The 22,858-nt window shown below is 46.8% G+C and overlaps 1 protein-coding gene across 1 annotated transcript in view; it reads left to right on the plus strand.

Moving 5' to 3' along the window:
- LRGUK (leucine rich repeats and guanylate kinase domain containing) overlaps positions 1 to 22,858 on the plus strand; it is a 113,945-nt gene that overhangs the window by 59,293 nt on the left and 31,794 nt on the right. Inside the window, exons 13-15 of the mRNA XM_070425050.1 lie at positions 2,488 to 2,601; positions 6,936 to 7,137; positions 7,465 to 7,560. Coding sequence (XP_070281151.1) covers positions 2,488 to 2,601; positions 6,936 to 7,137; positions 7,465 to 7,560 — 412 coding nt within the window. The remainder of the gene's footprint in view (positions 1 to 2,487; positions 2,602 to 6,935; positions 7,138 to 7,464; positions 7,561 to 22,858) is intronic.

The following is a 22,858-nucleotide window of genomic DNA, read 5'->3' on the forward strand; positions in this document are numbered from 1 at the left end:
AATGGTCTGAGGGACAGTGAACTGGCCCCCTGTTTAAAAAGTTTGAGGACCCTGGTGTAGACGAAGTGGTTCTCAACCTTCTGGCCCTTTAAATACAGTTCCTCATGTTGTGACCCAACCATAAAATCATTTTCGTTGCTACTTCCTAACTGTAATGTTGCTACTGTTATGAGTCGTAATGTAAATATCTGATATGCAGGAGGGTCTTAGGCGACCCCTGTGAAAGGGTCGTTCGACCACCAAAGGGGTCGCGACCCACAGGTTGAGAACCACTGCTTTAGAGGGATCCGAGGAGTCATCTTGTTATTAGCAAGAAGCATTTTCTTAAGACACTCTGGGTTGAAAGACAACTAGTTCCCCAAATCGATGTTGATTTCTCTTGTTGGATTAGAGCCATTTTTTCTCGGTTTGGTGCATCTGTTCTCAGTACCCATGTGCTCCCCTGATGTTCCACACCTTGCCTATCATACCCGTAATCAAGTCTGCTTCAGTTCCTCCTCAACGAGATCACTGAACTCTGCTGTATTTAGTCTTACAGTTCCATTCCCTCTGCAGAAATCCTTATGTGTCTGAGAATCACTCATTTTCACCTCTTCTGCTGACACATACGACTTCAGTATAATGTCAGTTCCTTCAACTTGAATCTTCCTCTGACGCCCTTCTCTTTTCTTAAAAGTGAGCTGGAGACTGTTTTACGAAGAGAGACAAACCTACAGATTATAAACTCAGGACACGTTGTCAGCTTTGCTGATCTCGGCCACACACTCAGCCTTCTGTGCACAGAACCCCGCTCTTATCCCCTCGGCGGCCTGCCCTCCCCCACTTACCATCCTCCCTGGATAGATAACCCTGGCATACCCATCGCCACACACCCTCCCCTAGCACACCTCCCAACACAGCCATCCCCCAGCATGTCCATGACACAGCCATTTACCTACTTCTTCTGTGCAAATAAGACCACAGATCTGGAGGCTTCTGAAATATGATTACTGCTATTTGTTAAGAAATTCACTGGCAGGGAGAAATGAAAGGAGTGTCACTTAATCTTAATTCTTAAAAAAAAATTATTAACAGGGCCTGTTTTATACATAAGCACAGTGCATGAGTAATTCCCACCCTACATCCTTCCAGAAACTGTATTTGGAATCCACAGAGGGAGGCCCTTGTCCCCAAAGTATATATAGTATATATCTTAAACCTGGTTCAAGGTTTTTTGAAAACAGGGTGAGTCACAGTAAACAAGATAAGAACATACCTGGTAGATTATCTATCTATCTATCTATCTATCTATTATCTATCTATCATCTATCTATCTGTCTGTCTGTCTATCTATCAATCTATCTGTCTGTCTGTCTATCTATCTATCTAGTTGGTTATAATACATAGATTAAAAGAAAAGGAGTCATAGTATTTGTTCCACAGAGCAAAGAGGGTATGACACCGAGAATAAATTATTGAGGATACTTATAGTTGAGTTAACTTCCAGAATCTATGACATAAGCTTCTTCTGATTTGAGGGGGTGGATTTTCCTCATCTTTCGCAGCAGACACATCCCCCGGAGCCCATCCCACCCTGCGGGGCACCCAGTGTCTCCTGGCCTTCAACCACCGCCCCGACAGACAGCCTGTCCCATCCTCACACATCTCCAAGACGGGGGTTCAGGAGGCGCAGGGTAGCTCGGAGACTCCTAACTGCATGTTCTCACTGAGGACGCTGCCACTGGGGGGCCAGCCTTGCAGGCTCACTTCAGAATTTATTTCAAAACATGCACATGAGGGGTCAGAGCTGTCCATGTTTCTATTCCTTCCATTGTCATTAGCCTCATGATTTAGATTAGACCTAGTGGTTTCATAACTGTAATATTGTCAGAGAAAGAGACAATTTTGAGACATGTGTTTTTACTTGTTTTTGTTTGTTTGTTTTGTTTTGTTTTGCGAGGGAGTACAGCTTGGGAAGAGCTGGGTAGCCTATAAGGAAAAGCAGGATAGGTCTGTTCTTCATGGCCCCTCTCAGCACGCAGAGGTTTCAGGACGGCCCTGTAATCCGCGGCCTTTGGGTTTACCGTTTACCGGGCAGAGCAAGCTTTAGAGAAGGGAAGCTTTTCTGGGCCACCCGGGGTGCTGGCAGAGCCCAAGTTGCTGAGGCAGATGGCGAACTAAGTTTTTCTGTCTCTAATGGAGATTTATGGAGCAGGTTGGCCAGGAGGAGGGCAAGTAAGCAAAATGACCTGTTCTACATTTCACTCTCTCACATTTTGTCAGCACATTATTTCCAAAAACCTAATTTGTCATTGCCAGCAGAGAATTCTGAATCAACTTCTCCATCACAGTCTGATATTAATGTTCATAGGCCCATTGTTATATTATTGGTAATATTGGTAAGTTTTATGGAATCATATAAAAAGTAAGACATCAAATAATTTTCTTTATATTAAATTTCATCATGGCAGCTGTTTTAGGAAAATCTTTGTACTTCTTAAATTTCAGGGGAAATTCATTCTCACGTTTAACTATAATGATCACAGTTATGGATTGAGTAGGGACACCATAGAAGGCATCGCCAGAGACGGGTTAGCCACCTGTGTTCATATGGAAATAGAAGTAAGTGTCTTTCTTTCAATCAACTTATCTTTAATGTGTGTGTGTGTATTTATATTTGGGGTGGCACCCTGCTGGGCACAAGAGGAATGCACATGGAGGCGTGAGATTTTAAGTTTACAATTAGTATGTGGGAGGCAAGACACATAAAAATTAAATGTCAGGAATTAGATTCCAATACAAGAAGTGTATTACTCATAATGTCTGCATTTATTAGGAGTAAAACTGCCGCTCTGGGTTTATTTTCTCAGCCATTTTCTCACTAGATTATCCTCTTGCTTCTGAGAGCTTGGGCTGAGTCTCTGTGAAGTGATATTGGGTAAAGCCTGATCCTCACAGGGTGTAGAACTGGTTCCCTGTCCCCTCGGGGCGGTGGCAGCCTGCAGGTGACCTTGTTCCCTCATTCTCCGTGGGGACCTGGGCTCTGCTGCCATTTGGCTCCGCTGGTTCACCGGTTGCAGTATTTTCGTTCTCTTAGCAAGTTAGACTTGCAGGATTCAAGAGGGGCGGGGGGGCATTCTCTCTGCCCCAATACCCCATCTCCCTGCACTAATCTTCTGTATTAATACACAAGTTTCTCCGAAGTGAAGATTCAAAGGAAAAGCATGAATATTCCACTCATGTGTTTTTAAAAATATGGCCTTATTAACTGAAAGGCTAAAGCCGGGGGTGCGCAAGCAGGCTAAATAGCCATCTCAGATGGTGAGTAAAGAAAAATTGAGCTGCTATGAACATATGGGTGCACATATCCTTTCTGATGGGTGTTTCTGGTTTCTTGGGATATATTCCTAGAAGTGGGATCACAGGGTCAAATGGGAGTTCCATTTTTAGTTTTTTGAGGAAACTCCATACTGTCTTCCATAGTGGCTGCACCAGTCTGCATTCCCACCAGCAGTGCACAAGTGTTCCTTTTTCTCCACATCCTCTCCAGCACTTGTCGTTTGTTGATTTGTTGATGATAGCCAGTCTGACAGGTGTGAGATGGTACCTCATTGTTGTTTTGATTTGCATTTCTCGGATGATTAGTGACTTTGAGCATGTTTTCATATGTCTCTTGGCTTTCTGAATGTCCTCTTTTGAAAGGTGTCTATTTAGATCCTTTGCCCATTTTTTGATTGGATTGTTTATCTTCTTTTTGTTAAGTTGTATGAGTTCCCTATAAATTTTGGAGATTAGGCCCTTATCAGATATGACGTTGGCAAAAATGTTTTCCCACGCAGTGGGTTTTCTTGTTGTTTTGTTGATGGTTTCTTTTGCTGTGCAGAAGCTTTTTATTTTGATGTAGTCCCATTTGTTCATTTTCTCTTTAGTTTCAGCACAATTCACCATAGCTAAGATTTGGAAACAGCCTAAGGTGCCCATCAGTAGATGAATGGATTAGAAAACTGGTACATCTACACGATGGAATACTATGCTGCTGTAAAAAAGAAGGAACTCTTACAATTTGCCACGGCATGGATGGAGCTGGAGAGCATTATGCTAAGTGAAATAAGCCAGTCAATGAAGGAAAAACACCACATGATCTCACTCATTCATGGATAATAGAGACCATTATAAACTTTTGAACAATAATAGATACAGAGGCAGAGCTGCCTCACACAGATTGTCAAACTGCAGAGGGAAGGCCGGGGAGGGTTGGGGGGCAGAAGGGAGGGGGGTAAGAGATCAACCGAAGGACTTGTATGCATGCATATTAGCTTAACCAATGGACATAAGACACTGGGGGGTAAGGGAGGCCAGGGGATTGTCAAGGGCGGGGGGGGGAAAAAAAGGACACATATGTAATACCCTTTGTAATACTTTAAGCAATAAAAAAAAATGAATTTATTTAAGGAAAGGGGTTGGGGGATGGAGCTATCCAAAGAGGAGGGCCAAAGGGTATTGAGTCCATGATGGCAGCACAAATCTACTTAGGAGAGTGACACAAGGAAGGGCATAGAAGAAGCAACAGAAGAGCCTAGGCTGGGCTGCCTGCGCTCACTGAGAAGTCGGAGAAAAGGAGACAGGTTCTGGGGGGTAGCCCAGGATGAGCTGCTGCTGCCCATTGCTTCCCTGGTTGCAGGTCTCATGGGGTCCCTTAGAGGTTGTGGGGTATGTGCCTGTGGGGGAAGGAGAGGGGGCAGGGAGTGGCAGGGGCGTGCTCCTTGGAGGGAGAGCGCACACTGGGCTCTTTGTCCTGAGCGTATTTGTCTCTTTCCTGCAGGTGGAACTCTTAGGGGAGGTCTCAGGGGAGGGTCCCAACCAGTGGTTCTCAACCTTCTGGCCCTTTAAACACAGTTCCTCATGTTGTGACCCAACCATAAAATTATTTTCGTTGCTACTTCATAACTGTAATGTTGCTACTGTTATGAATCGTGATGTAAATATCTGATATGCAGGATGGTCTTAGGCGACCCCTGTGAGAGGGTCGTTCGACCGCCAAAGGGGTCGCGACCCACAGGTTGAGAACCGCTGCAATAGACCATTCATCAGCTTCCAGGTGTGCTCTTTCAGGGCCGTGGTCTCCACTGACTGGTCGGTGCCAGGGCCTGGGTCATTAGTCAAAGTAGCTGGTCCCGAGGCAGCCAAGGAACCACTTGTCTGCTTGTGCTGCTTTTTTAGGCCTGGAGCTGAAATGCAACTGAGGCCTAGATGTTGTCTTTAGAGGAGACGGCCTAACCAGTGATAGGAAAGGTCAGGGGTCCAAACCCTGTGACCAGTGCTATGCTGGGGAGGATAGGTTACCCTGGGGGCAAGGTGCTTGTCTCCTCTGTTTGGCCCCTTGCCAGGCATCCGGGGCTTTCTGCCCTGGTGAGTTTCCGTACCTGGCCATTGTCCTTGCTCTGGGGGTCTAACATTTTTGGAGTCAGAAAAAATATCTGTAATAAACATTATTCCATTAGCCCAAATTTAACGGAAAACTAAATCTGGGCACGTCTGGTATTCCCTTCCTATCGACTCGGCGTGTTTCTTAAAACCTCACGGAGCAGGAGCCGTGGTCCCTTCCGGCTCCGGGTGTGGGTGAGTGTCCCAGCTTCAGGGAACCCTCCCGCTTCTCCCAGCTCTTTACCCTTCCCAACTTCAAATCCTGCTCGCCCTGTCGTTCTGCATGGGATTGGGTTTGCATTTAAGGAGGTTTTCATTGTTTTTATAAAAGGCCTTTTTCCAACAACGTCTTCCTTGGACAAGGAAGAGGTGAAAGTTGATGCATTTTTAAGGCCCAGGACTCCCCAGCTCCCTGCGTCCACCTGTTGGCAGTTCAGCGGTTCTGAGTGTGGCTCCTGCTTTCCCATTTTCCTCCCTGGGAGCTTTTTCCTGCTCGTTCCCAAGCGGTTGAGTCCGTAAGTCAGACTTTGCTCCCAGTTCTCTCAACTGCTCTCGTCTTAGAAGTTGTTTTTGAAAAGAGCCTGTATTTCTTCCCCTGAATTTTTAAAACAAAGATTTTGAGCACTGGGTGAAACTGTTAGTGAGAGGACTGAGCTGGAAGGAGCTGCGGGTCCATGAGAGTAACTCTCTCATTTCCCTGATGAGAAAACGGGCTCAGGTGAGGGTTTGCACGGGGTTCCCGGGAGCTAACACCTCCACCTGCGCTGCTTCCCGCTGTGGGCTTGGGTATCTCGGGGTCTGGAGCTGGGCCGTCCTGTGCTCTGGGGAGAGGCTGTGACAGGAGCAGGCCAGGCTGCCGGCTGGTGGAGGAACAGGAAGTGTCCCAGGGAGATGACAAAAGGGAACAGAGGAGCCCTTCTCTCTGGTAAGATCTCTGTCCTGACGCTGCCAGGAGGCCTTTGAAATGTAGAACTGAAGTCGCTCTTCAGTAATAAAGAAGCAGTGCTGCCCTGAGGGTACCTATGTGTATCAGGCAGTTTTCTTTTTGGACAGTCATGTTCATTGGAATGATTAGTTCGAGGATACCAGGTAGAGTGATTTCTTATATTTCCAATGATAATTTAATATTTGATGAAGAGGGAGCAGTAATGAAAATCCAATCTTGAGATATGTATAGGGAAATAATAGCTAGTTATTTCTTATTATAAAAGCAATTCTTCAATGTAATATTACTTAGTATACTTTACGTCAGGGGTCCTCAAACTTTTTAAACAGGGCCAGTTCACTGTCCCTCAGACAGTTGGAGGGCCGGACTATAGTTTTAAAAAAAAACTATGAACAAATTCCTACGCACATTGCACATATCTTATTTGGAAGTAAAAAAACAAAACGGGAACAAATACAATATTTGTATTTGCATGTGGCCCACGGGCCGTAGTTTGAGGACCCCTGCTTTACGTTTTCAGACATCTCCAAAGTTATTTCTAAATCCTGTCTCTGTGTCTAACTTATTACCCTTTTTCAATGTGCAGGGTGTAAGAAGTTTGAAGCTCTCCCATTTTGAACCTCGGTATATCCTGGTGCTACCCCTGAACAAGAAAAAATATGAGGGCCACCTGCGGAGGAAAGGGCTCTTCAGTCGTGTAGAGATTGAATTTGCTGTCTCCAGAGTGGATCATTACATTAAAATTAATCAGAAATCTCCAGGATTTTTTGATGCAGTCATCAATGCAGGTTGGTAACTTGCAGCAAAGTTTTATTTCTGAAGGTCACTGGGGACGCGGGGAATCTGCTTTAAGTATATTGTTATTTTTGGCTGAGTGCAGTTACTTGTGGTTGTAGGCCTGAGGCTGTTTCCTTGTTGGCTCCCTGCCAGGAGTTGTCCTCAGTCCAGAGCTGTTCCCAGGTCCTGTCCATGTCGTGGGGCCACCCTAGGGCATTGCCTGCCATGATATTCATAAACTTAAATGGAGCTAAAAAATCGCTACCGTCCACAGTTGCCAATTGGCTGTATGTTGATAGGATTCTGGTGTTTTAAAGGACACTCTCTCTTTGCCACAGATGATCTGGATGCTGCCTACCAACAGCTGAGTCAGCTGGTTCAGGAGTACCTTGGACTGGGCCAGGACACCGCCACAGGTTTGGCTCCACCTGCAGGTACAGTGCTAGCCACTTGGTGCCAGAATTTGTGTGTGAGGAGAGGAAAACAAATCTTTGAGTAGTTGAGTACAGTGGGGCCTTGACTTATGAGTTTAATTTGTTCTGAGACCGAGCTTGTTAAGGAGCTCGTTAACTCAAATTACTCTGTCAACTCAAAGCAAAAAATCAGCCGAGAGACAACTGGTATCTCAAAAAACTCGTTAGTCAGGACACTCGTAAGTCAAAGCCCCACTGTACTATCAACCAGGCTCAAGCTGCTGTAGCTCCTTAGTCCCCACACTTCCCCTGGGGCCATCCTCCCCACAGACTGGCCTCGAGTTGAGTGAGCCCCCTGGGCCTGTCCCTCTGCTTGTCTTGGGGGCCACAGGGGAACCCAGAGGACTGCCCTTCAGGGATGTGCAGAGCAGAGCCTGGGAGGCTGGCAGTACACAGGCAGGTCAGCCTCACGGGTCAGAACTCCACCTTCCAGAGGTTTGGCTCCCATAGGGTCCCTCGAGACTGTGTTCTGCTTGGTAGGTTTGTGTTTACTGTTGTTTTAGTCCAAGAGGTTTCTCTGGGTTGCCCTAGCCCTCAAAAAGTGGCGCCGCAGAGTGTAGCGGGAGAGCGCGAGTGAGAGCCTGTAAGCCAGCCCTGGCCCTGCCACTCGTCCGGGCAAGCTGCTTACTGCTCTGAGCTTCAGGTTACTGCCTTCTAAGTGGATTGAATGCTCCCCACGGCCTCATGGGTCGTGTGTGAGCAGCAGTGATGTGGGATATGTGAGTGCATCTCCTCGGAATCTAGGATTCTAAAGTTGGAATTTTCGCACCTGAGTCATTTGAAATGTATTTATAAGGTTCCCCCAGATCTACCTCATACTCACTAGGATGACTATAACAAAAACCAAAACACACACAAAATATGTTGGCATGGATGTAAAGAAATTGGGAATGTAAATGGTATAGCTGCTCTGAAAAACAATATGGTGGTTCCTCAAAAAATTAAAAATAGAGTTACCTAAAAAAATAGAGAAGGAAAAAAAAATAGAATCACCTTGTGACCTAGAAATCCCACTTCTGCGTATATGCCCCCAAAGAACTGAAAGCAGAGACATGAACAGATATTTGTATGCCTGTGGTCATAGCAGCATTATTTACAGCAGCCAAAATGGGGAAGCTACCCAATGTCTATGGAAGGATGAACGGATAAACAGAATGTGGTGTATGCCTACAATGGGACACTATTCTGCCTTAAAAAAGAAAGCAATTCTGACACCTGCTACAACATAGATAAACTTGGGAACATTATGCTAAGTGAAATAAGCCAGACACAAGGACACAAATACTATACGATTCCGCAGATAGGAGGCGAACTCCTTAAAGACCGAAGGTAGAAGAGTGGTGGCCAGGGGCTGGGGGAGTGGGGCGGGGTTTCCGTTTCCCAAGAGGAAAGGAGTTCTGCAGACGGGCGGTGGTGATGGCTGCACAACACTGTGAGTGTACCGAGCGCCAGTGCCTTGTTCTCTCTAAATATGGTTAACCTGGTAAGTTTTATGTGACGTCTTATTTTACCACCATAATAAAAACAAGGTGCCACCAATGGGCGGAACCACATTCACAAGTTGCTCCTTGTGAACCGCTAACTGGAGACTTGGCTGCTGTGCGGATGCCCACAGCTTGGTGTACACGTGGTTTCTAGCCTCTGTGACTCTGCCCAGGTAGGACAGGGCCAGTGCGTCCTGCCAGGCGGGGGCAGGATTCTCCCTAATCCACCAGTTAGACTGGCTGTGCCGGTGGTTCTCAACCTTGGCTGCACATTAGAACCACCTGGGAATCTTTTTAAAACCCTGATTTCTGGGCCTCATCCTCCCCATAACAAAGAAACAGAATTTCTGGAGGATGAGGCCCAGAAATCAGGATTTCAAAAAGATTCCCAGGTGGTTCTAATGTGCAGCCAAGGTTGAGAACCACTGTCTTAGAGGCAAGTAAGGAGAGGACGATCTACTCTCTGTAGTGCCCCTGGGGAAAGTGTGCCCTGTGTGAAACAGGCAGGAGCGGAGGCGTGGAGGGCGGGCTCCGTCCACAGTCCCGGGCGTCGGTGTGTTTGCGTCAGGCAGCGGCTCTTCAGCACCTGTGCCCCCCGAGAAGCACAGGCTATCTAATGAGGCCCCCATAGCTTGATGGAAGTTTCTCTTGAGGAAATCTGGCTCCCTTTGCTTTAAATCCTTGCCGACCTAGCAGCCTCCTCCTGATCTTTAATTTGGTCCCCTGGGTGGACCTGTCCCGGTGGGGGCTGTCCCTTACGTTAGAACACCCTGCCCGGATCCCTGAGCCAGGCCCATCTCCCATTGTAAATTAATAAATTGGTGTCCTGGCTTTTAAATCAGCCCCTTGTGGGTTTGGATAAACATGAGTCAGTCCCCCGAGCCTGTCCAGTTCTGAGTAACGGAGGAAAGTGCGCTTCTGGATCCGTGGCTCTGGGGCACCTCTGAGTGGTGGTCACGTCTGTGCAGGACTCTGTCTCTGACTCAACAGCCAGCGGGGTCGGCAGGGGAGGGAGGGGAAGAGCCATAGGGGGACAGTGTGTGTGTGTGCGTGTGTGTGTGTGTGGGGGGGGGGGGGGGTGGTCATCTCCATCGTTTCTTATTCTGCAACTGCCAGGAACTCTCACTGTTGCATGCAGTTGCTATTCAGGAAATTAATAGACCAGATAATGTGTGCGTAGGAAAATGGACTCCCATTTTCAAAGGTATAATAAAACTTCATTTTTTTTGCACTAATTAGGTTAGCCCTGTCTGACTTAATGAAAAGTATGAATTATAGAAGTTGTAAGTCCTCAGATCATTTCATAACTGTAACAGGGTCATCCAATTATTGACTAATCGAATTCCATCTTTCCCAAAGCAGATGGGAGTGTTTGTGATTAATATATCAAATCACTAAACCCAACAGCCCCTGTTTTCCTGGCAGGTTTAGTATTTTAGAATAAAATATGTTTTTCTTAAGACGCCACATACTTTCTTATTTATACAGTTAATTTGTTGGGGAAGTTTTTTTTTTATTTCTCAGTTGATGGTTTAAGGATGGATTTGACTTTTTTGTGGAGCCTAAACATTATTCAAGTGAGTATTAAAAAATTCTCATTAACATTGTCCGTTTTCTAAGCTTTTATAGTGTCTCTAGTGGCCCAAGAGTAGAGCCAGGGGCCTCTGAGATTCACAGCTGAAAAGTATTGCCAGGTGTTTACAGGCTCACTGAGGGGGCGGGGCCAGGTGTTTACAGGCTCACTGAGGGGGTGGGGCCAGGTGTTTACAGGCTCACTGAGGGGAGGGCGCGCCACAGCTACCACCAGGTGAAGGTCAGGACTCCATCAGGGTCATTGCCACAGGCCCTGCTGGCTCTCACGTTTGCCTGGCACTCTGATGTTAATTTCTGTAGTTTAGGTATATCTATATAAATGTTTATACTAGTATTACTCATATAAGTGGGACCCCAAGAAACAAAATTGATCATTTCAGTATAGTGGAATATTTTATGTATATAATTGAGCTAAGAAGGTAAGAAAGTGAAAAATATAAGATCCTGTGAAAGACAGTTTTGTCTGAGCAATTAGAAACTGGACTAAAAGTAGGAATCCTTAATTTTGTATTCTCAATGTCACCAATAATAATTAATTTAGAGAAATCACTTAAACACCCATTTCTTTTTTAAAAAGTCAACTCATGTAATATCATGGAACACTGTTAGAATCCAGTCTTCGGAGCTGAGGTGTGCCCAGCTGGTTAGAGCATTTATATTACATGTTAGTACACACAGGAATCTGATGGCCAGCAGCATTCTTTTCATAGAAACAGGGATCCTGTATCAATGCAAACTGGAAATTATTCCCAAATATTTGGTATTATAATAGACTAGACATATTATAATGGATTCATGCACCTGTGAGGTCCCTCGGCCTGGCCTGCAGAAATAGGGCCAAAACCAGCAGTCCAACATCCCCGAGGGGTCCCGGAGTGCGAGAGGGCACTCTGCAAAGTTGCTGTCATTCGGCAGCTCCTATGTTGAGCATCTGCCCCCTGGTGGTCAGTGCATGTCATAGCTATTGGCTGGTCAGCTGGTTGGCCGGTCACTTAGGCTTTTATATATATATATATAGATGATTTGATCTCTGGTAGTTTTATGTTGTTTATTTGTAACTGAGAATGCAGTTTTAATTCCTTTTCTTAAACAATGAAAGTGGCACAAAGTGGTAAAAGTAAGCCCCAGATTATCAATCCTGAGCTGATAGCAGGCCCATCAGCCTGGCCCCAGAAAACTAAACCTGCAGCAGGGGAGAGACTAAATGAATTTGTATTCCATGCAGGTATAAAATGGTGACTTTAGGTACAGAGTAATTATAAACCCTCGAGATCTTTAGACCTACCATTAATTAAAAGTATATAGCAATTAAAGTACACAGTTATCTTATTTTTTTCCCCTATAGCAATACAGGTAAATATTTCTAAACTATAAAGACCAAAAAAGCCAAGTAAACAATATAACTTCTATAAAATTAGGAAAAACTCACTATATTCACAATTCAGTGTAAGGGATACCTTTACCTTCCATATGTCTCCATACAGCCCATTTCTTCCACTAAAGCTTTTCTTTTCCTTGTTTCATTTTTAATGATTTTAGAGAGAGGAAGGGAGAGAGAGAGAGAGAAGCATCGATTTGTTGCTCACTTATTTGTGCATTCATTGATTGAGTCTTGTATGTGCCATGACCAGGGATCAAACCCACAACCTTGGTGTATCGGGATGCCAGCTGAGCTGGGTAACCAACCGAGCTACCCGACCAGGCTCTAGCAAAGCTTTTCAAAGAGCCGATCCAACTTCCACCCTGCATTCTCGCTATAGAGATCATAACATGAAATTATATTTGCAAGTCATTCAGAATTCTGACTAATGATGGAGGAAATTGATGATGGCGATGAGCAAACGGGAAATTGGTCAATTTGCCAGCCCATAAAGTGGTGCCGTTATCTCTAATAAAGGGTATGGCATCATTTGACAAATTACATGAACAGTTAAACTGGTGGAAGTCAGGGGAAATCCTGCATGTCTGATTGCAGGAAACCAGGAAGACTTAAAGAACCTCAGCATTGGGTTTCACTCTTCTTATATTTTTCTAGATTTCTATGTGGTAAAAAGAAATACATAAAACATGCCATTTTAACCATTTTAAGTACACAACTTAGTGTCATTAATTACACTCACAATGTTGCCTAACCATTATCACTACCTGTTTTCCAAAATTTTCCATCACCGCAAACAGAAACTCTGTATCCACTAAGTAATAACTCCTCCCGGGACTGGGTAACCGCTAACCTATTTTCTGTCTATGAATTTGCCTATTCTAGGTGTTTTCACTGTTAGTATATTTGGTTTTAACCTGTTTCTTGACTAAATTTGTGTTCTAATTTATAAGCAATGTAAACTAGGGAGATAAGAATGATGATCAGGGCATCCCCCCAGACACCCTACCAAGAGGCAAACTCTTCCCCTGTCCCCACCCCCTTCCACAGAGACGCCTGGTTTGAGGGGACGCGGAGGATGCACACCTACACTACCTGGTGCAGTCCAAGCTCATACCCTGGGACCACCTCGGGGGCCTGACTTGTTTGGTCTCCCCCAAAGTGAGCTGAGGCTAGTTTCTTCAGGGCTATTCTAGGCTGTGCTGCCTCTGAGTGATAGCATGCAGAGCCATGTCCTTAGACTGGCTTAAGGTGCTATAGGGACACAAGAGAACAGCAGGGCTTCTATCATAAACAGTGCTTATTGGGGTGATGGTGTCCCTGAGACTGTTCGTGAGACCCAATCACTCAGAGAACTTGCTGTCATAGTGAACAAAGGAAGCAGTTCCCCTCTGCAGCACTGCCATTGACAGTGGCCTCAGCGAGCCTTTATACAAAACATCTATCTTTATTGTTGAAAGTATTACAGATTCCCCCCCCCTTTTTTTTTTCCCCATTGGTCCCTCCACCCACGCCCACTCCAGGCCTCCACCACATCTTGTCTGTGTCCATGGGCTATGCATATCCTATATAATAAAAGGCTAATATGCAAATAGACCAAACGGGGGATCAACCAGTTGCTATGATGCACACTGACCACCAGGGGTCAGATGCTCAGTGCAGGAGCTGCTGCCTGGTGGTCAGTGTGCTCCCATAGGGGGAGCACTGTTCAGCCAGAAGCTGGGCTCACCAGCGGGCTCACAGCTGGCGAACACAGTGGTGGTGGTGGGAGCCTCTCCCACCTCTGAGACAGCACTAAGGAGCAGCAAGCCCGGCTTCTGGCTGAGTGGCACTCCGCTCCCGGCTTGGAGCGGGCCTAAGCCGGCAGGTGGACATCCCCTGAGGGGTCCCAGACTGCAAGAGGGTGCAGGCTGGGCTGAGGAAATACCCCCTCCTCCAGTATATGAAAGTCATGCACCTGGCCTCTAGTATGCATATAAGTTCCCCAGTTAATCTCTCCCTACCCACCCACCCCTGCCTTCCCTCTGAGATGTGTCAGTCTATTCCATGGACTTATGTGTCTCTGGACCTATTTTGTTCATTTGTTTCTTTTGTTCATTAGATTCCAAATCTAAGTGAGATCATGTGATGCTTGTCTTTCTCTGACTGGCTTATTTCGCTTAACATAATACTCTTCAGGTACCTCCAAGAGATCTGTCTCAAAGGGTATGAGATCGTTCTTTTTTACAGCTGCGTAGTATTCTATGGTGTAAATGTACCACAACTTTTTTATCTACTCATCTACCGAAGGGCACTTGGGCTGTTTCCAGATCTTAGCTATTGTAAATTGTGCTGCTGTGAACATAGGGGTGCATACATTCTTTTTATTGGTGTTTTGGGTTTCTTAGAATATATTCCTAGAAGTGGAATCACTGTATCAAATAGCAGTTCTATATTTAATTTTTTGAGGAAACTCCATACTGTTTTCCAGTCTGCATTCCCATTAGCAGTGTACTAGGGTTCCCTTTTCTCCACATCCTTGCCAGCACTTGTCATTTGTTGATTTTTCAATGATAGCCATCTGGCAGGTGTGAGGTGATACCTCATTGTTTTAATTTGCATCTCTGATGATCATTGACTTTGAGCATTTTTTCATATGTCTCTTGGCCATCTGTATGGCACTTTGGAGAAGTGTCTATTTAGGTCCTTTGCCCATGTTTTTTTTGTTTTTTTTTTAAATATATTTTTATTGATTTTTTACAGAGAGGAAGGGAGAGAGATAGAGAGTCAGAAACATCGATGAGAGAGAAACATCGATCAGCCACCTCCTGCACATCTCTTACTGGGGATGTGCCCGCAACTCAGGTACATGCCCTTGACCGGAATCGAACCCGGGACCCCTGAGTCCGCAGGCCGACGCTCTATCCACTGAGCCAAACCGGTTTCGGCGTTTGCCCATGTTTTAATTGGATTGTTGTCTTCCTTTTGTTAAGTTGTATGAGTTCTTTTCAGATGTATCATTTGCAAATATGTTCTCCCATACAGTGGGCTCCCTCTTCATTTTGTTGATGGTTTCTTTTGCTGTGCAAAAGCTTTTTATTTTAATGTAGTCCCATTTGTTTATTTTCTCCTATTTCCGTTGCCCTAGGAGATGTATTAGAAAACATATTGCTACAAGAAATGTCTGAGATTTTGCTGCCTATGGTTTCTTCTAAGATTTTATGGCTTCATGACTTTTAAGTTTTTAATCCATTTTGAGTTTATTCTTGTGTATGGTGTGAGTTGGTGGTCTAGTTTCATATTTTTGCATGTACTAGTATCTATCCACTTTTTCCAACACTATTTATTAAAAAGACTGTCTTTACTCCATTGTATGCTCTTGCCTTCTTTGTCAAATATTAATTGAGTGTAATGGCTTGGGTCGATTTCTGGGGTCTCTATTCTGTTCCATTGACCTATATGTCTGTTCTTGTGACAAATACCACATTGTTTTGAGTACAGTGGCTTTGCAGTATAACTTGATATCTGGTATTGTGATTTCTCAGCTTTGTTCTTCTTTCTCAAGATTGCTGTGGCTATTCGGGGTCTTTTTTGGTTCCATATAAATTTTTGTCTAGATCTGCCATTGGTATTTTAACAGGGATTGCATGGAATATATAGATTGCTTTGGGTAGTATGGACATTTTAATGATGTTGATTCTACCAATCCATAAACATGGTATATTCTTCCACTTGTTTATATCTTTCTCTATCTCTTTTTTCAATGTCCTGTAATTTTCCAAGTATCAAATAGCAGTTGGATATTTGATACTTGGAAAATTATCTCCTTGGTTAAATTCATTCCTAAGCATCTTAATTTTTTGTTGCAGTGGTAAATGGGATTGTTTTTTAGTTCCTCTTTCTAAGAGTCCATTATTGGTGTATAAAAATGCCATCCATTTCTGAGAGTTAATTTTGTATCCTGCTACATTGCTGAGTTCATTTATTAAGTCTAGTTGTTTTTTGGTGGGGTACTTTTTTGGTGGGTAGTTTTTGGTGAGTTTTCTACGTACAGTATCATGCCATCTGCAAATAATGAGAGTTTTACTTCCTCCTTTCCAATTTGGATGCCTTTTATGTTTTCTTCTTGCTTGTTGCTGTGGCGAGGACTTCCAGTACTATGTTGATTAGAGTGGTGAAAGCGGACATTCTTTTCTTGCTCCTGTTCTTAGGGAAAATGGTTTAATTTTTGCCAACGACTGAGTATGATGTTGGCTGTAGGTTTGTCATATATGGCCTTTATCATGTTGAGGTATGATCCCGCTATTCCCACTTTCCTGAGAGTTTTTATCACAAAAGGGTGTTGGATTTTGGTGAATACTTTTTCTGTGTCAGTTGAAATGACCATGTGATTTTTGTCTTTCAGTCTGTTTATGTGATGTATCCCGTTTATTGAGAGCCATTTTGGATGCCAGGGAAGACTCGGAGGGAAAAGGGTAGCCCCGGGGGTGAGGTGGGGTGGCCACCTGAATGGGGGATCCTAGGGAGCAGCACCTCTGAGCCACGGGGCCTGAGGGTTCTCTGGGATCTACGCCCTCCTTCCTTCTGCCATCCATTACTTGTTTCCTGAGTGCTGTGGCGCTTCACGCACCTGCTGGGGTTGGTACGCTGGCACGCCTCCCGCAGAGCGCAGTGTCTCCGAGGGGCTGCCAGCAAACAAGGAAACCAAGGGGCTTGGTTTGGCTTAGACGCCCATCTCCTACTTCCTGCCCCTGAAAGCAGCCTGGGCCTACAAGGTGGGGAAACATAAATCTCATTCACTTAGCAAATGTTCTTGCCACTCTCAGCTGGATATAAATGTTGGTTCTGTGAGTAACCTCTTTATGTTTATTCAGTAAAGTGCATGTTTTCAGTTGACTAAAGTTGTTCTAAATTCCATTAACTAAGAGAAATCTGGACACTTAGTACACCCAGGCGCAGGGATGGTTGGATGCTTCTATATGGGCAATCTCATGCTTTCCATGGGCCTGGGTGCAGCAAAGGGCAAGGTGTTTTTTGTGATTAACTTCTGAAGAGAGTCTTCGCTAACGTCTTTTTATATCAAAGCAGGAGACCCCTCGAACAAGAAGACGCCCTCCGGGGTCCCAGCACACCTGGTTCCCTCCCCCAGGCGCCTGGCAAAACTGCAGGCAGACGGCCTGGCCGCAGAGCGTCTCTCTGGGGGGCAGGTCCCTGAAAACCAGAACCGGGAGCTGAGTCCGGGGGGAGCCACCCCTCAGGGAGAGCCTTCTCCCCGTGGTCACATCGGCGCTGAGGCTCCTGCACAGCCCGGCTCGTCGGCTCTGAGCATCCCCCCGGAGGCCCAGGCCGCATCCCCAAACCAGAAGGAAGGCGATGCGCCACAGTCAGCTCTTTCCTCAACAAGAACCACCACAAACCCCCCTGAAAACCAGGCCGGGACATCCGAGCCGGTAGCAGGTGAAGGAAGGCAGGGGCCCCCTCGGCTCCCTGACCCACCTCCAGCCCCCAGCCCTCCGCTGGACCAGAATGAGGAGTCGGGGGAGGTCGAGGTGACCCCCACCGACCCACCCTCGCCCGAACCTCCACAGGGGCCTGGCCCGACACCCCTCAGCCCCCAGAGAAGCCAGGCTGAGGAGACTGAGTCAGCCGATCTCCCACCCAGCAGTTCCCATCATGACCCCCCAGGACAGCTGTCCGACCCCGAAGGGGCTCTGATGCTGGGAGAATCTCAACATCCCCTGGAGGAGGGAACCCCAGAGGCGGAAGTCAGGGTCAGCACTCCTTTCCCAGGACCGCCGCCCCCCCAAGACCCAGGAATCAGCAAGCAGCCCCAGGACAGGGGAGACCCAGCGGCTTTGCTTTCCAGAAGCCGACTGGCCCCAAGCAGGCTGCCCCGGCCGCGGGTCCTCGCGCCCCTCCAGAGCCCGAGGCCCTCACCCCGACTCCTCTCACCCCGCGCAGCTGCAGATCAACCCAGGACGCCCTCTCCAAAGCCTCCACCAGCTCAGGAAGGGGACCCCGGCAAACTCCCTCTCATCAGCCCCCCAAATTCCAAACCACCACCGCACCTGAGCCCCCATCCGGGCCACAGTCCTCAGCATGTCCAGGAGGAGAGCGTCAGGGAGGTGAAACTCCCTCTGATCAGCCCCCCCACCCAGGAGCACACCCCCCAGCCTGCCCCTGATCTGCCTCAGGAAGAGGAGGCCCCCGGGGTCAGGCTCCCTCGCCTTCCCACGCCCCTGCCTCAGAACCGGGGCGCCCGTCATCAGGCAAGGCCTGCCAAGGAGAGGCAAGCACCCCAAGGTGGCCGCTCCTCCAGCAAGAAGATTCTGGACATGCAGGCATCACCCCCAAACCAAGAGCCCGTGCAACAAGCAGTAGCGAGGAAAAAAAAACTCCCTGCCCAGAGAGGGACAGCTAGAGGACCAGCACACCTGACAGAGGTGCCGCCCACAAGCCACCAGACAGCCTTGCAGCCAGAATCCCAGAGCAGACCCACCGGCCCAGAGACCGCCGCCGCCCCTAACCCCAGCCCTCCCCGGAGCCCTCAGAGGAGCCAGAAAAGCAGAGCCCACCCCCCAGGGATTCCTGAGCCACCCCACGCTGAGCCAGCACCTGGGGATCCCGGATTACAGGAAGAGGAAAGGGGGAAAGTGCAGCATTCCAGAAAAAAGGCCCATGCCAACCTCCCCCCAAATGACCTGGTTCAGAAGGTAGCTACGGCCACCAAAGGGCCCTCTTCAAAAAGAGAGCGTGCTGGAGGGCTCTCTCAAGAAAATAAAACCACCCTTGGCAGTGATCGGCCCACCCGGGAGGGTCCGCTGGCCCACGGGAGAGCCCCCCGCCATGCAGAGTCCACTGCGGGCGGACCCGCCTCTGCAGGGCGTCCAAGGAGAAAAGAAGAGGCTCATCACAGGGGAAGGTCTTGGAAAGGAGAGCCGGCGTCAGACCTCCCGGAGCAGGATGTCTCGGCCCCCACCCCACAGCCTGCCCCAGGGACCAGCGAGACCAGAGAGGGCTCTGTCCAAGGGGACGATGCTTCCAGGCAGCAAACCAATGAGAAACACACCCCAAAACACGAAGGGCCATCCCACGACAGAAGCCCTGCTGCACCCCAGAATCCAGTGTCTGCTGAGGAGCAGGGTGGCCGGCAGGAGAGGCTGCGAGCCAGGGGCAGCCAGAGCACCAAGGTTTAGCAGTGCCAGTGTCCGAAGAAGTGCTGACCCAGGACCCCAGGATGGAGAGCGTGGCCAGGGCACTGAGCTCACACCCAATGTCCCTCTGCAACCCAAGACGTCCAAGAAGGGCCTGCCCGCACCGCCCAGTCCAGCCACTGGGTTCTTAGAAGACAGCCAGTCTTTGCCCTTCAGTGCCTCTTTTGTGGCTGGTCATTGCAGCCTGGAAGAGCAGCCCTTATAAAGAGAGACACCAGCCAACAGCGCCCCCGCCAGCCGACAGCGCTGGGCATGGGGGTGTCAGCCGGAGCCCTGGTGTCCAGATGCATATGAGCCCAACAGGAGTCAGCTCGGGGGAGGCGGTGCTGTGTTGCCATTAAGTTTTGTTCTGTTCCTTAGAAAAGCTGCTTTTAGATTGGAACACTCTCCTGCCTCCTACATTACTGAGGGGTCCGGAAGCAGGAACCCCGAGGAACGAAGCCTCTGCAGTGTGTTGGTCTTGGTCTCTCCCACAGGGCTCCCACATGCACAGTTGACATGTGGGAACCTTCGGAAGGCCAGAGGACACGATCTCCTTGCGCGTGACCCTGTGATGCAACATTTCAGATCCTGTTGGCACATACTGCTTTACACTGACTTTTGTTTGAAATGTATTTCAAAATGAATACCTTCCTCCCTCTCTGAATAGGAGCCTCTTGTAAATTAGCTCACGTCTTCATTATGCCCAACCATCTGGCTGAATCCATTAAAAGAATTGGGGGGTGGAGGGAGCAGGGGTTCAGGTGAATTTGTTTTCATGTATTCAGACCATCAGGATTCTTTTGCTGGCCAGTGACAGGTGTCCAACCGGAGCCAGCTTATGTGAATGTCTTAGACGGGAGTGGAACGTCTCATACAACCAAACTGGGGAGGGCGGAGGTACAGAGAGATTGGGAACCAGCTGTTGGACATAACCTGTGCTCTTGTCATCGGAGTATTTTGTCATCTACTGATTCTTGTCTCCTGGCCCCTGGCCACCTGGACTCTCGTCAGTTCTCCTCTCTGTTTTCTCCTCCGTGTTGCCTTTATTCTCTTTGATACTAATGACTGCATATCAGTTTCTGCAGGTGGCAGGGAACTTGGCCACTAACACCTCTCAAGTTTTACATCTCATCTCATCTAACAACTGGCAGCTCCCACTACTAGAAAAGGATCGGTTCAAGTGTTCCTTGATCATAAGATTTTTTTAAAGTTGAGGGAAAGACTCTGGCCCAGCTTGGGTCAGGCTCATTCTTAAACCAGTCTACTCTGTCACATGGAGACCTACCCCTTGTGCCCACTCCTGGAGTGTGTGGAGTCTGCATTCCCAGAAAGAGGATATTGTGAGCGAAGCAGCCAACCCAAGATTCATCTCTTAAAAAGTTGCAAGATACTTACTGCATGCTTATTATACTGGGTATACAGAGGCATGCTAAGTTTGCCATGTGTTTGGCATTCTGTATTTTAAGGTGTAATTGATGACTAAATGCCTGTATAAATGTGTCTTATCTTACACAAAAGGTATGCATCCACAAAATTGAATGTATGTCAAATGGTATTTCAAGGGCAGTAGAGGAAATTGGTATTTTTTTTCTAAATATGTTTTGATTGATTTGAAAAAGAAAGAATGGGAGAGGGAGAGAGAGAAACATTGATGAGAGAGAAACATCAACATCAATCGCCTGCCTCCTGTACTCCCCCTACTGGGGATCAAGCCGGCAACCTGGGCATGTGCCCTGAATGGGAATTCAACCAGTGACCTCTTGGTTCATGGGTTGATGCTCAACCACTGAGCCACACTGGCTGGGCAAGAAATTGATATTCTTAAATTCATGATGCAAGTATCCTTTTGTCACACTAAAAGCCTGTGTTATACTGGTAATTACCCTCTGATTTATCTGGTTTGTCTGAAATGAAAGTAAGAAGGTGAATTTTAACATTTTTATTGTGTTAGTTTATTCAAGAAGCATTGATTACCTCCTATGTGCCAGACACTGTGATGGTTGCTACATATAGTGAGATGATGAGGACACTTCAAGGAGCCTGCACGTCAACAGAGGAGACAGTTAGGGTTTGTTACAGCACCATGTGACTTGGGCAGCTGGAGGCCTGGCAGAATCTAGGCTAAGTTCAGCGTCACGTAGGCAAGAAAATTATTTACCGATTTTTCCAGAATGTCATAAGGATACCAAGAAGGGCACTGAATTCCGCCTGGGATGTGAAGATTGAATCAGGAAACACTTCGAAGAGGAGGTGGTCCTTCAGCTAAGTCCCCAAGGTTGCAGAATTAGTCAGCAGACGGATGGGAGAGAGGGGAGGTTTCTCAGAAGAGCAAACAGCATACACAGGAGCAAGCACAGCATATTCTAACGATCCACATGCTGGGAGAGCCCCAGGCATATGTAAGTTCAAAGGGCCTTCTGTGCGATGCCAGTGAACGTGGAGCTTGAGCGTCCAACAATGGGGTTACGTTTTTATCTTAGAGGCATCTGTTTAGAGATGGTACAGGGGATGAATTTGAGGAAAGCAATGTCGGAGGCAGGAAAAATGGCTGAAAAGCACTTGTACTAGTCCTGATCAGACAGTAAGGGCCGGAAATCAGGCCTTGTGGCAGGAATGGAGAGTCAAGAGTTATTTGGGTTGGGTGTATGGGGAATGGGCAGATTGTGAAAGAGCAAACAGCATACACAGGAGCAGGCACAGGAGGAATGCCTGCTGTTTGTCCCATTCCTGCTGCTTATGAGCTGTGTGGGGGGCATTTTGGTGGCACCAACACCACACTTAGGTGAAAAATTTAAAATGTCCCTTGATTTCCTCTTTGTGCAACTGTTTTGGAGGCTCCTCAGTGCATTTGGGTTGCATTTTCATTGGGGTAGTAATGGAGGGAGAAGCCAAATTTCTCTCCACTTGATTTGAAGGGAAGCTCGGGCCTCCTTCCCGGGTTCAGTGATAGAGTATGTTTTAGTGTGTGTTTGTGCTTCTGTTTGGTGGCACAGTGTCTCAGATGCAGTGCAGCTGGACAGCATTTTGTCTGTGGTCCAAGGAAAGGAGTCGAGAAGATAACCAGCTCCTCTCTGGTGAGACATTTTTACTGCTCTTACAGACTTTCTTGGTGTAAGGAAAGCAACTGCTTTTTGATGGCAGAATATAAATATTCAAAAACTGTCATTTTCCATCTACACTGACAAAATTCATATCACTTCCATTCACTTCAATTCGCTATGTTTCTCAGCAAAGCTATCTCTATAGGGAAAAATTATGGACTTTAGACATTCTATTAGCTAATGTCATTTTCAGTGTTTGAAAGGAAGTCTGGCCCCTAGTATTCAAATCATCAGAGATAATAGTTCCACTGGACATATGAGAGCCTTCTTCAAATGCTTAAAGAGCTAAGTCAATTATTTTTAGGTTTCAAAATATAATTGGACAAAGGACATGATTTGTTAATTCATAACAGAAGAAATAAAAAGAACCAGTAAATATGTCAAAAAGTATTTAACCTCTCTATAAGTTAAAACCAAATAGACATTTTTTGGGTACCAAACTGGCAAAGATGGAAAACAAAGTAATACCTGTTCTTGGTGAGGCTAAGGGTAAGAGCACTTTCTGTGTCATCATTCAAACGTAAATTG

The sequence above is a fragment of the Myotis yumanensis genome, unplaced genomic scaffold (genome assembly GCF_028538775.1).
Source record: "Myotis yumanensis isolate MYYU_CA2020_CCGP unplaced genomic scaffold, mMyoYum1.0.hap1 SCAF_9, whole genome shotgun sequence".
Lineage (NCBI taxonomy): Eukaryota > Metazoa > Chordata > Mammalia > Chiroptera > Vespertilionidae > Myotis > Myotis yumanensis.